Here is a 13,834-nt window from a genome sequence, read left to right as displayed (position 1 = left end):
GACAAAAGCAGCCAAAGGAAGAAATGATATATTCACTCTCCTAGCCCAGTGGCTATAATTTATAATGGTGAGTAAGGAATAGCTGTTTATTCTCCATTCTTGGTTGAAGGCCAGAGGTTATGGCCTCTGGCTTACTTCTATCATGGTGTCCCAGAAACAGCCTACCTGTAAGCAGGGCTATGATATATTCCCCCACCCAAGTTCCACCTATATGATTATATGCCTATCAATAAGACCTCATGTTCAGAAGGTTCCAAATGTCCCCTAAACAACTGTCATCTGGTGTCCAAAAGTTCAAACAGCAGAAGCAGAGGACCTTTCATGGTTAATCCATAGTTACAATGGAGTTAACTTTAATAAATCCTTATGGTACTGAGTTTTATCATCTTGTATAGCAGGTGTGAATGACCATTTCTTGGACACTGATATGGGGAATCTCCTGTTTTTATCTCTCCTTCATCCCAGCAGTTTTAATGACGAAAACCGCACTGCCCTGCAGACCGTCAAGCAGAACATGCTGTGGGAAAGAGTCAGCCTCTGTAGTGTGCAGCAAACGGGATGTTAAGGTGGTATTCTCTCCAGCATCCACAGCATGTTTTTAATCACTGGTCTGAAGCTTTCATGTACAAAACACACCGTGGGCCAGATGGCTACTGTGTGAAAGAAATCCATGTATGTCTTTCATGTAGAATGCTGGCCATCAAGACAAAATCTCTCTTCTCCTACTGCCCTGCCTCTGACAAGGTGCCTGAGCTGATGACTCACTCCTTATAAGTTGGGCACTCTGAGTTAACAAACGTGGTGAGCTGGGCACAGCAGTAACAGCCTACTGAAAAGAGGTAGTCTGCAGCACACGTACCTTTTGAATATTAAGGCAATGACAAAGTCTGGGTTCACCTTAATTCTCCAGTCACACTCCTTCCCAGGAGGGTATGGCTGTGGGTAGTTTGGGGATAAAATCACTCCAGCAGGGCCTGTCAGATTCCCACCACAAGCAGCTGTCACAGAACAAAGTCACAGGGGAATATATATTTTATTTTAGAGCAGAGATCCAGAATACCAAACACAGGTAGGTAATTCTTTTTAGAAAGGGTGCAACTGTCCACCTTTCCAGCAAAGACATATTTTGCCTACAAATGTGGAAAAAAGTTTATAAAGCCCACTAAGTCTGTATCTTTCCATATGATCCTTGAGAAGTTTAGCTTATACCATCCCAATTCCCAGTTTTAGAGAAAAATTTCAAACATCTCTCTCCCTCCCCGCTCCCTGGTCCCTGGTCCCTGGTCCCAGCTCTCTCTCTCTGTCTCTCTCTGTCTCTCTCTGTCTCTCTCTGTCTCTCTCTCTCTCTCTCTCTCTCATGCACACACACACACACAACACACGCATCTATGTATATATCTATATATCTCTATATCAACTATCTGTCTGTCTGTCTGTCTGTCTGTCTTTAGTAAACCCCCACAGTACTGAATTTTATCATCTGGTATAGCCATTTCTTTGACACTGATATGGGGAATCTTCTGCTTTTATCTGTACATCTATCTATTTATCTATCTATCTATCTATCTATCTATCTATCTATCTATCTATCTATCATCTCTGTAGATACCTACCTACCTACTTATTTTTGAGAGAGGGTCTCATTCTGTAGCCCAGGCTATCTAACAATTCACACTATACACAGACTGGCCTTGCAACCACCAGAATTCTCATCCCTCCCAAGTACAAGGATTACAGGCATGAGCCTACACCTCCAGCTCTGCTTTATATGATTACAATTGACAAATGAAACATCTTTTAGTGACTTAAGTATTACTTAAATAAATTAAACTCTCTACCTAACCCTCACACCCTCTACCTATGCAAGCACACACATGTGCATGTACATACTCACACCCAAAACTTGATAAGAAACCCTTCATGAATGTCGCCACATGATCCCAATAATTCTGCTGCCAGTTCTTATTAGTTTGCAAAGTTATTGAACATTCTAGAACACAGGCTTTGAGTGACACAGTGATCACTAGGTTTCCCATATTTCTTTTTGTCTAACATCTAGGATACTCATCACAAGCACTCAGGAAACAGCTGTTTGGTGAGGCTCTCTCAGATTTTAAGTTCCCACATTATCCCCAATGAAGCAAAACAAAAAAAGCAAACAATGAAACACACACACACACACACACACACACACACACACACACACACACACACACACACATTCCATTTAGGGATGGCCGTGAGAGCTGCAACACTTGCCCCTAGAGAGAATGCTCGAACGTAATGGTCAGATATTATTGCTAAAACAAAGAACGCCACATGGTAAGGATTGAGTTAGTCTCTTGGTCACTATGTGTGACTTGCCTGCATTCACATTTATACCAGTTGGCTACTGACTACAGCTGAGTAGTGTTAGCAGGCAGGATGATTTTTATTACTAGAATCTGAAGATACTTAGTATTATTCCATGTACTACACAAAATTTCTGTTAAATAGTCTATTACATGAGCAATATTCAAACACTGGAAATATACAAGTTTATCCACTTAAGGTGCTCATGCTATCATGGATATCAAGGTTCTTCAGGCAAACTCTGGCTTGTGACCATATTGTTTCAAAGTATCACTCTAGTTAAACCACAGCATGCCTTCTAAGTTATAGACATTTCATATCACTGACAATATATCTGTAATTTAGGAATAAATAATAAAATATTCTATGTAGTCCTCCTTTTTTCCCTCTATGAATAAAGATTTTCTTTGTGTAAACAAAATTAAAGAAGGTGGAAGGGTGTAGCTCACAGTTTTCAGTAATGATTGGACCTTCAACCGTCACTTAACATTCTTGAAAATCCAATTTTTCAAAACAAGAAGTGCAGTGAAATTATCTTGTTTTGTGTAGTAAATTCAGTCTGGTCAGTGCAAACTGTGAATGGCTCAGGAATACACTCAAGGTATTTGAGACATACTGATGGCATATGAAGCCCTATGTCTGCTGGTATGAAGCTCCATCTTATCAACGACATGGTTCCTTCATAGCTCTCATGATTTTCTCCCTGTACTCAGGCTGGATGCTTACCACATCTGGCACAAGGACCTGGATCTGATAGGGCAGCCTTACTGATGTAGAGAGTGGAGATGCCTGAAAGCCGAGGAGAAGATTCTATTCCATGCAGGGCTTCAAGGATGAAAAGTGACAGATTTGGGGCACTGTCTCCCAGGGGTGCTCAGACTGTGATTCAAATATTGACTTGAAGGAAACAACAGGGAGTCTGGTTCCTCCTGCTGGTCTGAGGCACTCCAGGAAATGAGGGTGTTAACCCTGAGTGTGGTGTTAAGTAGCACTCTTTGTGCATGTTTGTTCTTCCAGGATCTGGAATCCTTCATTTTAGTTTCATTAGGCTTTAATTACAGAGCTCATAAAACCATTCAGATACCATTTAGAAGATGTAGTTCAGAGACTGTAGAACGTCCACCCTAGACTGCCTGGATACACACATCCATACATCCACACAAGCCCATCACACAGGTCAGCTTCTACTCCACACAACACTCCACTTTAAGGAGACAATCAACATCTCTTCACAAAACACTGGAGCACTCACACCATGGAGTGAGACACTGAGGCTTTAAATCATCATCCTGAGGGTCAGGGCCAGCTCCAGCCATCAAAGTGCAGATTGCTGATATATGGACACTGTTTTAGAGCTGTATAGAATTTGAACTCTAGCAAAAGACACTAAACAAAGCAAAACTTGGGGGATTTGAGGGACAGTACATACTGTTCCAATTATCAAAAATTAGTATGGAGACTTCATCCCTTTGGACTCAGCTATATTGCTGACAAGAAGGTTCATCGATAAAATGCACAGTGTGCTAGGATAAGAATCCAAATGTGCTACCCCAGTACTCATGTATAAATCTGAGCATGGGCCGTGAATAACTGTAACTATAGTGAAAGTGTGGAAGTGTGGAGATACATGGACTCCAGGACTTGCTACTGAGCCTGTCCAGCCCAGGTTCAGAGAGAGACTCTCTCAAAAAGTAAGATGGCTAAAGAAGACAGCTGACTGATTTCTAGGATCCACATGTACACACATTCATGGACAAGCACGATCACACATATATGTATATACTTATTTACCTGTATATACATATAGTATGCAGATACATATATACACATTTACATATACAACACACACCTGCATATATACGTAACACCCAATACACACACATGTGCATGCGCACATACACACACACACACACACACACATATATACAAAGCATACAAAGACACATAAAAAAAGACAGAAACAAAGACACACATGTAATACACATATGAACACATACAAACATAAAATGCATACATACAATGTAGAGAGAGAGGAGAGGGGGGAACAGAGGGAGGAGGGAGAGAAGGAAGGAAGGAGAGAGAGAGAAGAGAAGAGAGATGGGGGTAAATAAATAAATAAATAAATAAATAAATAGAAATAAATAAAAGCCCCAAATACAAGTTCCATTTCCATGTGGCTTTCAGAAAGAACAAAAAGAGGGAGCAAATCTTGAAATTAATAGCAAATCTTGGAAAATATGTGTCCTAGGGTGCTGGTGGGGTGTTGGGAGAACCAGTACACAAAAAGAAAACAGAGCAGAATTGATGGTGAAGAAAAGGGATGAGAAGTTCGCTGGCCAATATGCAGTGCACCAGTCGCACAGCCAGTCATCAAACGGAAAGAAAACGTTCAGAACCGTGTCCAACCTAGTATGCGAATTAAAATGAGAAGAAGGTATGTCTTTCTGTCTTGACAATAAGGTTAAAAAGCAATGCTAAGTTGTGATTTTTCTGGTCAGAATTAATAAACAAACATGGCTACTGACAAGTGGAGTTGCTGTAAACATTCAGATAGATCTGGGGTGGAGTGCTTTAGAGAGATAAGTCGGAAGAAATACACCGTTCCTCCACAGTCATTTGTGTTTTGTTGTGTTCCCTTCATATGTGGGAAATTCACTGTGCACTTGTACAAAAATAATGCTCCCAGCACTACTCGGCTAAGCTTATGAGATACAGGACAGTGTTGCTAGCAACATAAGAGGGGAGCTGTGCTCAGAGACACCCCACGGTCACTAAAATCTGGGGGCTAACATAAAATAGCACCTAAACACTTTGTACTGTGAAGGCAGGGCATGTTTAAAATTATTGTAAAGTAAATAATTTATATGCATGCTTATAAGTTTTATTGGTCGTATGTTTATGTTAATAGCAAGTAACTCCAGGTAAAAAGGCAACAGCTTTTCTCACTTTTTGTTTTGTCATTGTTGATAAAACACTTGCAGCAAACAGGAATTATCTTCTAATAAGAAACCATGGTTTAAAGATGTTGTGGGTTGAGTAAAGGATTTATATGGCTGCTAGTCTAGTTAGCCAGTACACTGTGTGGGGGAGGCACAACCCTCACTTCTGAAAAGTGAAACTCACTGTGTAAAGAAGAGATAGCATCTGCCTTCCTGTCATATGACATCTATGTGTGTAGGCATGTCTAGTCTCTAAATACTTGGCTATTCAATTGTTGCACATGAATTTCCATCTGCCTTTAGAAGTGTGGCTTGAGGCCACGAAGGACAATGAGTACTTTGGGGTGAGCTTAGGGATTTTTAGTTCTTGCTCAAAATTAGGTAAGTGACAGACACTTATGTCAGAGGCCGCAGAGTAACTAGGATAGCGCTCAAATTTTATAACCGTGCCTTGAATGTAGAAAGGATAAATCCCCTTCAAGAGGTTCATTCAAAGTTGCTTTTAAGGGCTTCCTTGTCCATGAGATCAAAAATATAAAATGGAAGAAAATTACATCTTCATTTTAAACAGTATAGATACACACGCAATACATATGCACACACAGCAGTGTGGGACACACAGAACAAGCACGTGGGCAAACAAAAACCCAGGCACAGAGACATACATCCAACGCACACATAATATACATACAACACAGACACAACACACATATAGACACATACATATAACATAGATACACGCACACAGCATAGTTAAGTGCTAAGAGGCAGGAGGAGAAGCTCCATCTGCGGGGACCTTCGCAAAAGAAAAAGATTTATAATGACGGCTGCATTTACTCTATCTTGAAAAATATCCAAAGCATCGCAAGCCTCCTGTTAATGGGGTGAGCATCAGAAGGCTGACTGTGCCCACAGCTGAGGGCTATGAAGATACAGAGAAGGCTACTAAACAGGGATGGCTTTCTTGGAGGCCAGATGCTAATAAGAGAGCTCTTGAATCTCATCTGCCTTCAAGGCCATGAGAGAGTCCCTCACTTCTCCGCAACAGCCTTTTGTCCCAGATCAATTAATTCTACATTTTTCAAGCAAAGAATCTAGAAGTACCAACTAAGCCAAATAGTTTGTTTAAAAAAATAACATTCAGTTAAATTTCATTTTGGAATAATGATTAAATACTTCAAATTGGTATTTTATGTTAAAATATTTAAAAGAATGAAGGGCAATTTACATGAAATTTCTGTTTTCGATGAAAAAAATCTATTTTCCTAAAAATCATATTTGTGAGAGATCATCTTAGATGACTCTTATGACCATCGCTGGCAAAGCTATTTGTTACTACATTAATAAGTTGGATGGGGGAATTTTAATTAGTGTTTTACATAATTTTATTATTTATTTTTCATTGTCCCCAAAGGCAATATAATGTCTGCCTTTCAGGATTCTATCTGAAATGTACAGATGTTATAGAAAAACATACTTCTGAAAAGAGAAAGTGCTTTTCAGTAGGTAGGTTCTGCTTGGAGTTGTGTTTTGTATTAAAAATGTTGCCAGCAGTGGAAGGCTTACAAATTTTGAGCCACATAAAACTTTACAGTCTGGAGTGGTTGATAGATATTTACATAAGAACTATTAAGGGTAGGAAATGTTAGATAAATGTCAATTACTGTACATTAAAGAAACCACATCCTTTATTTCATCTAATAAAATAAAGGTTTGCAATAAAATTTCCGCATTGTCTCAGAGAGCCTGAGGCCATTTAAGAAGCTCCCGGAAGGTCCTCCTGAAGAGACAAAAGGTTAGCAGGCAGACTCGAAGCATTGAAGGCATTCATTTCCAACATGACATTTCCATTTCTCGGGCCCAATCGGTACCTATGCATGACGGAGGGTCTGGTTGCCAGAAGAAGCGGTTGTTAAGCTGCACACAAGTGATCTTGGCTTGCCCTTGGAGCTGGTATCCAGGGTCACACTGGAAGGTGATGGTGTCTCCAGGTTCCCGGCTGTCACCATAGCGGGTTCCATTCTGAGGCATCCCAGGGTCATTGCAGGTGGATGCAATGGAAGCTGAGGAAGAGCAAACAAGAGCTGCTCAGGTGACTGAGAACCAGGTATCCACACTTGCTGGGGTGGCTGCTGCCTAGGGTGAAGTACTCAGTGTTGCTTTGGTACACCAAATGTTTCTGGGGAGCTTGTGAAAAAGGGTCTTTCCATGGGGGAGGAGTCAATGCTATGTACTTTGATTCTGCACACGGGGAAAATAAATTTTACCAAAATGTTATTGAAAGTTGGCCACTTATGAAATCCTAAATGACAATCTGATCACATTGTACTCGTTACATATTATGCACACATTTTCCTCTAGTTTGCCCTTCAATAATAATTTATAAAGTCACACATCACAATTTAAATGATTTAATTAAACATCTGTAGTCTCAAGCTGGAGACTACAAGTGAAAGAAGAAGCTTTCTCTGATGTGACCCGTCACGGTGACTGCAGAAATGGATCAGGTGTCAATCTTGCAAGAGGCACCACAGAGTCACAGGCTACTAGTTTTCAGGAAAAACTGATCAATTGCATATTTTTTAAAGCCTTGTAGTCTTTAGAAAACACTAGAAGATATGTCCTTGGAACAGAGACGGAGGAATGGGGAACAAAATACCAGAAGAGAGAAAAGTGAGGGATGTGGAGAAGTTGAAGAGAGGATGGGAGGAGAGGAAGAAAGAAGGGAAGGAAGGAAGGAGGGAAGGAAGGGGAGGGAAGGGAAGGGGAAGGAAAGGAAAGGAAAGGTAAGGAAAGGAAAGGAAAGGAAAAGAAAGGAAAGGAAAGGAAAGGAAAGGAAAGGCTTGGCAAAATTGCTCAGTGGATAAAGTGTTGTCTGTCCAAGCATTAGGACCTACTTCTGTATATCCAGAACCCATGCAAAAATCCAGATACTCAGTGGCACTCAATGTAACCCCAATGCTGGGGAAGTAGAGACAGGAGGATGCTTACTCCCCACCCAGTCTAGGTAAAATGGTTGCCCCAGATTCATGAGTAGGCTTATCTCAATAAATTAGCTATTCAATGCTAAATGATCAACCCTGAAAATGTAAAGATCATGCAAATAACATTATTAAGACTGAGCAGGTTGCATGTCTGTATTTAAAGATATATATGCATATATATACACATATATATTATATATGTACATACATATGTATGCACAGACATGCACACAGAAACAGAGATAAAAGAATGGGAAGAGAGTGAAGTGAAATAAGGAAGTTAAAGGATTTCGACAAGTTGTTTGCAGGCTGCCTTGCACAGTCGCAGATGCTGCTGAAGACAGAAAATACTAGGCATGATATTTTGTTCATGCTGGTAGTTAGCAAAGCACTCGTGAGATTATGTTATATGAGCAGTCACCCTCCTACCCAGCCTAGGAAAGAGGGATACACAGGAGCCAGAACTCACTCTACGGTTCTGGACCCCATCATCACATGGAACTTAACAGCTCAAGGAAAGAATGACTGTGTCCTCTGTTTTCTACAGCAGCCAGAACTGAACGGTCTTCCCCTATGGAGTCCTTTTTTCCTTGCTTCTGCCTAGGTGATGACAATGGAAAATTACTACTGTTATGAGGAGCAGGGGTGAGTTGACACCTCCATTCAGGACACAGAGGAAACAAGGAACAGGCATGCACACTGCTCTATCCACCCTGGCATCCAAAAGTATGTGGAGTTAGTGAGCAGGCTTTACATTTGCTAGTGAATTTTCTAACACTCGTGTCTGTGTGTGTGTGTGTGTATACACACATACCTATAGATAGTGTGCTATTTACATCTGCATATGCATATGAGTAGTTAAATAAACTCACCTAATTAAAAAAGCTGGAAGATACAACTCTTAAAAGGAGTGTGGAGTATGGGATGGGCATAAATCAGTCACTAGTATACTTGACTAAACATTCATGAAGCCATGTGTTCCAATCCTGCTACCACATAAACCCAGAATGATGGCACATGCCTGGAATCCCAGCACTCTGAAGGTAAAGGCAGGAGGCCAAAATTTCAACATTATCCTGAGCTACATAGTGAGTGTGAGGTTGTGAAACAAACTTGAGATACAAGAGACCTTGTCTCAAATGTATAAAACTAAAACTAAAAACCAAGACCTCCATGGTTGACAGGGTTTCCAAGCTGATGGAGAAGCATTGTGAGAAGAATATATGTCACTGTGGAATCACAGAAAGGAGCACTGAGGCACCTCCCCACCCCCTACACACACACAGAGGACAGGTGTTAGAGCATGGCAAGAACTGCATAGTGAAACTCCACCTGCCTTTACACACATCAATGGTGTCAGCACACAACCATGTCTATCCTTCGCAACACTTTAGTAATGACTTTTCTGAATGCTCCTCTATAATTCGTTGCTTTTTCTGGTTGATTGCTATTTCTGCTTTCCGGTAGTATGTGCCCAGAAGGCTCAATGCTGCATTCTCTTAGGAGTTCTGCACACAGACCTTACCAATTCTTCTGGAACATTCTCTTTCCTGTTTCTCTATGTTATACTTTTGAGGGACATGTTTGGGCATGAAGCTCAGATTATCCATCTTTCTATAATATAGTTCTTTCTCTGTATCTCTCTGTCTCTCTCTGTCTCTCTCTGTCTCTCTCTGTCTCTCTCTGTCTCTGTCTCTGTCTCTCTCTGTGTGTGTGTGTGTACGCGTACACACACCTATGCACATTCATGTGTATAAGAGTGTTTGTGCCCTCATGTGTGATTAAAGAGGGCAGAGATCATTCTCTAATTTTTGAGATAATTTTTCTCATTAAACATATAGCCCACTGGCTGGTTAGATGGTGTGGCCAGCAAGCCTCTGGGGATCTTCCTATCCTGATTCCCAGGTGCTGGGGTTACAGACACTCACTATCTTGTCCATGTATTTTTAGAGTACTACGAATTGAACCCAGGTCCTCGTTCTTGCTGTGCAAGCACTTTACCTACTAAACTCACCCTCCAGCCAACATGGCTTATCACAATCTCCTCATTCTCGTCTTATACATCTTATATGTATATTTTTAAAAATCTGAAATATCTTATCTTTAGGCTCATGTAAAGTAATAAAATTAAATTACACATTTTCTTATTCGAAGGAAAATCTGGGACATAAAAACAAACAGATCAAAGTAAAACCAAAATCTAGCATTATAAATAGTATGGCATCTAGCATCTTGGTCTCACTCATGATCTTCAGAGAGTCCCAGATCTCCAGCTCTGCCCATTTGTAGCACATACTGCTTGTCCTGTAGGATCAGGATGGCTCCATTCCAAACATGCTGCTATCCTTGTCAGTATCTCCTGGTCCTGGAATCTCCAATATCTGGGGTTTCCATTGTAACAGGTTGCAGCTTCACTGATGTCACCCTGAACGCTCTTCAGGGATCCTAACACTGCTGTATGATGTCAAACCTTCGATCCTGGGATCTCCACTGTGGCTGAGACTATCCCTTTATCAATGGCTCTTGGTCCTTCTTCAGAGATTTCAACTGTGCCACATGGTACCTGACCTCAGCCATTCTCATTGTTCTTGCCAATTCTTTCAAAAACAATGCAAGGTAGATGATTCTTATATATATTATACTGCCGAGTTCAACTATCAGCTTTAACTTCAACTGTGACTTCCAGGGACAAGAGCTCCTTGGACTGACTTCAAGGAACAACTTTACAGAAGACTTTTACCCCAGGGATACTGGTCTCCTATAAGTCATTGCTGTCCAGAAATCACAGATTTTTTCTTTTATTCTCTATTCTCTCATATTTTATATTCCAACCACAGTTTCTACTTTCTCCTCTTCTCCAAGTTCCTCTTCCCCTATCTCCCCTCTCTTCTCACCCAGATCCACTCTTCATCATTTCCCTTCTGAAAGCATGCATTCCAACGGTATCAACCAAACATGGAATATTATATTATAATAAGACTAGGCATAACCTTTCATGTTAAGACTGGATGAACAAACCTAGTAAGAGGAAAAGGGTCCCAAAAGCTGGCAAAAGTGTCAGAGGCAGTCTGTCCTCCTATTGTTAGTGGTTCCACAAGAACACCGAGCTTCACAAACACAACATATAAGCTTGATGATGATTATGCTAGGCTCTGGTCTACCAATATGACAGATTGATCATTAGGAATCATTTCACTGATTTTTTTCTAGTCATGTTTGTTTCTATGCTATGTCACTGGGCTATCTAGATTCTGATTTCTGCCCCTTCATGCAATGTTTGGCATGGGCTCCCTCTCATGGAATGGGTCTCAAGTTGAACCAATCATTGGTTGACTACACACAAGTTCTGTATCAGCTTTACCCCAGCACATCTTGCAGGCAGGACCAATTGTAGGTTGAAGGTTATGTGGCTGGGTCGGTGTTGCAATCCCTCTACTGAAACCTGGTTACAGGGCGTGGCCCCATACCCCTATGACTAGGAATCTTTGCTAGGGCTGCCCTTATGGATTCCTGGAAGCTTGCATTGCAGTAGAATGCTAACCTAGCCCCTGACGTGTCCCTCAATTTCAGTCATTTTTCTTTGTACTCTCTCCACCACCACACTACCTGATTCTTCCTCTTCCCATTTCAACCCAATTCGAGTCTACCTTCAAAAATCTATTCTATTCCCCCTCATCAGGGAGATACATGCATTTTCCTCTTGAGCTCTGCTGTTACTTAGCCTCTCTGAGTCTGTGGATTGGAGCATGATTTTCCTTTACTTTACAACTAATACCCTCTTATAAGTGAGTATATATTGAACCTGATAGAAGAGAAAATAGGGAATAGTCTTGAATGCATTGGTATAGGAGACAAACTCTTGAACAGAACACTAGTAGCCCGGGCACTAATATCGGCAATTAATAAATGGGACAACTTAAAACTGCAAATCTTCTGAAAGGCAAGGGACACCACCAAAAGGATAAAATAGTAGCCTGCTTATTGGGAAAAGATTTTTACCACCTCCACATGTGACAGAGAGATAAGATCCAAAACATATAAAGAACTCTACAAGTGAGACATCAACAGGCCAAACAATCCATTTAAAAAATGGAGTACAGATCTAAATAGAATTCTGAACAGAGGCATCTCCAATGGCTAAGAAACAGTGGGAAATTGAACCCATTCTTAGCCACTAGGCAAATGTGAATCAGAATGACTCTAGGACTCTATCTTACACCAGTCAGAATGACGAAGATTAGGAAACACAAGTGATAGCACATGCTGGTGAGGATGTGGAGAAAGGAGAACACCCCTCCATTCTTGTGGGTAAACAAACCCGTAGAGGCACTTTGGAAATCAATTTGGCAGTTTCTCAGAGAACTGAGTCTTTATCTACCTCAAGACCTAACTATACTCCTTCTGTGCACATACCCCAAGGTCACTTCATCCTGCCACAAAGACACTTGCTCAGCTATGTTCATGACAGCTTTATTTATAATATCCAGAACCTAGAAACAACATTGGTGCCTCTCACCCAAAGAATGAATGAAGAAAATGTGGTGCATTTATATAATCTAGTATTACTCTGCCATTAAAAAAAACCATGAAATTATGAGGCAACTGGATGGAACTAGAAAAAAGAATATCCCAAGTGACATTATCTAGACCAAGAAGGAAACCACAGATTTGTAAACAAAAATAGCACATTGAAAGTCCCAATACCATTCTTATGTTCCTCTGAAACCTCAAGAACCAGTTCTTCACAGTCTAACTTACTCTCAGTGTTATTGTCTAAGCTCGAGAATGATAGTTCATTAAGCTTCGAGTATTCACTGGCTTTTGCAGCCCAGGGTTCTAAATGCCTGCACAATCCTCTCACAAAATGACTCGGTCAGATCATCATACGTCACTTCTGGTGACAATTATGTTCTAGTTTGGTGTCTGCTGCTGTGATATAGACGATAATCAAATTAACTTAAGAAAAGAAACAATTATTTTGGTTTACACTTCCAGGTCATCATTGGAGGAACTCAGAACAGGGAGTCAGGCAAAGAGATGCTGTTTGCGGGGTTGGGGATTTAGCTCAGTGGTAGAGCGCTTGCCTAGCAAGCGCAAGGCCCTGGGTTCGGTCCCCAGCTCCGAAAAAAAAAAAAAAAAAAAAAAAGAAGAGATGCTGTTTGCTGGCTCCATGTCGAGATCACGCTTAGTTAGCTTTCTTACACAGGTCAGAGCCACCTGCCTAGGGAGAGTTTTGTCCATTCGGCTGGTCTCTCCCATATCAATTGTCAGTTAAGACAATCTCTTTCAGTGCTGGCTGCCTACACCGATCTGATGTACACAGTTTCTCATTTGAGGTTTCTATTTTCCAAGTGACTCCAGGTTATATCAAGATGGCAATACCACTTTCCTAAACATTGAAAGAATCTGGTCAAATAAGATGAGCAAACACCATCAAGGTTTCCTCTGAGGCCCCCTGCATGTCACTGCAGGACAGCGAGATTAGTATTGTCCTACTATAAAGAAGCTTTTATCAAGGTATTCTAAATCCACAGAGCAACAGAACATATTCCCTTACCC

The 13,834-nt window shown here is 40.9% G+C and overlaps 2 protein-coding genes across 2 annotated transcripts in view; both read right to left on the bottom strand.

Moving 5' to 3' along the window:
* Window positions 1-13,834, bottom strand: part of Erich1 (glutamate-rich 1) — a gene marked incomplete at its 5' end in the record, with an annotated part of 52,793,804 nt that overhangs the window by 1,936,357 nt on the left and 50,843,613 nt on the right.
* Window positions 1-13,834, bottom strand: part of Csmd1 (CUB and Sushi multiple domains 1) — a 1,600,021-nt gene that overhangs the window by 185,063 nt on the left and 1,401,124 nt on the right. For both annotated transcript variants that reach the window (XM_087588866.1, NM_001037327.2), the window contains exons 27-28: window positions 7,163-7,354; window positions 860-998 (exon numbers count right to left, since the gene is read on the bottom strand). In XM_087588866.1, the coding sequence (XP_087444992.1) occupies window positions 860-998; window positions 7,163-7,354 (331 nt within the window). The remainder of the gene's footprint in view (window positions 1-859; window positions 999-7,162; window positions 7,355-13,834) is intronic.

Source organism: Rattus norvegicus, chromosome 16 (assembly GCF_021556685.1).
Source record: "Rattus norvegicus strain SHRSP/BbbUtx chromosome 16, alternate assembly SHRSP_T2T, whole genome shotgun sequence".
Lineage (NCBI taxonomy): Eukaryota > Metazoa > Chordata > Mammalia > Rodentia > Muridae > Rattus > Rattus norvegicus.
Note: the sequence above shows the minus strand (reverse complement) of the source record. Positions and strands in the feature narration are given on the sequence as shown.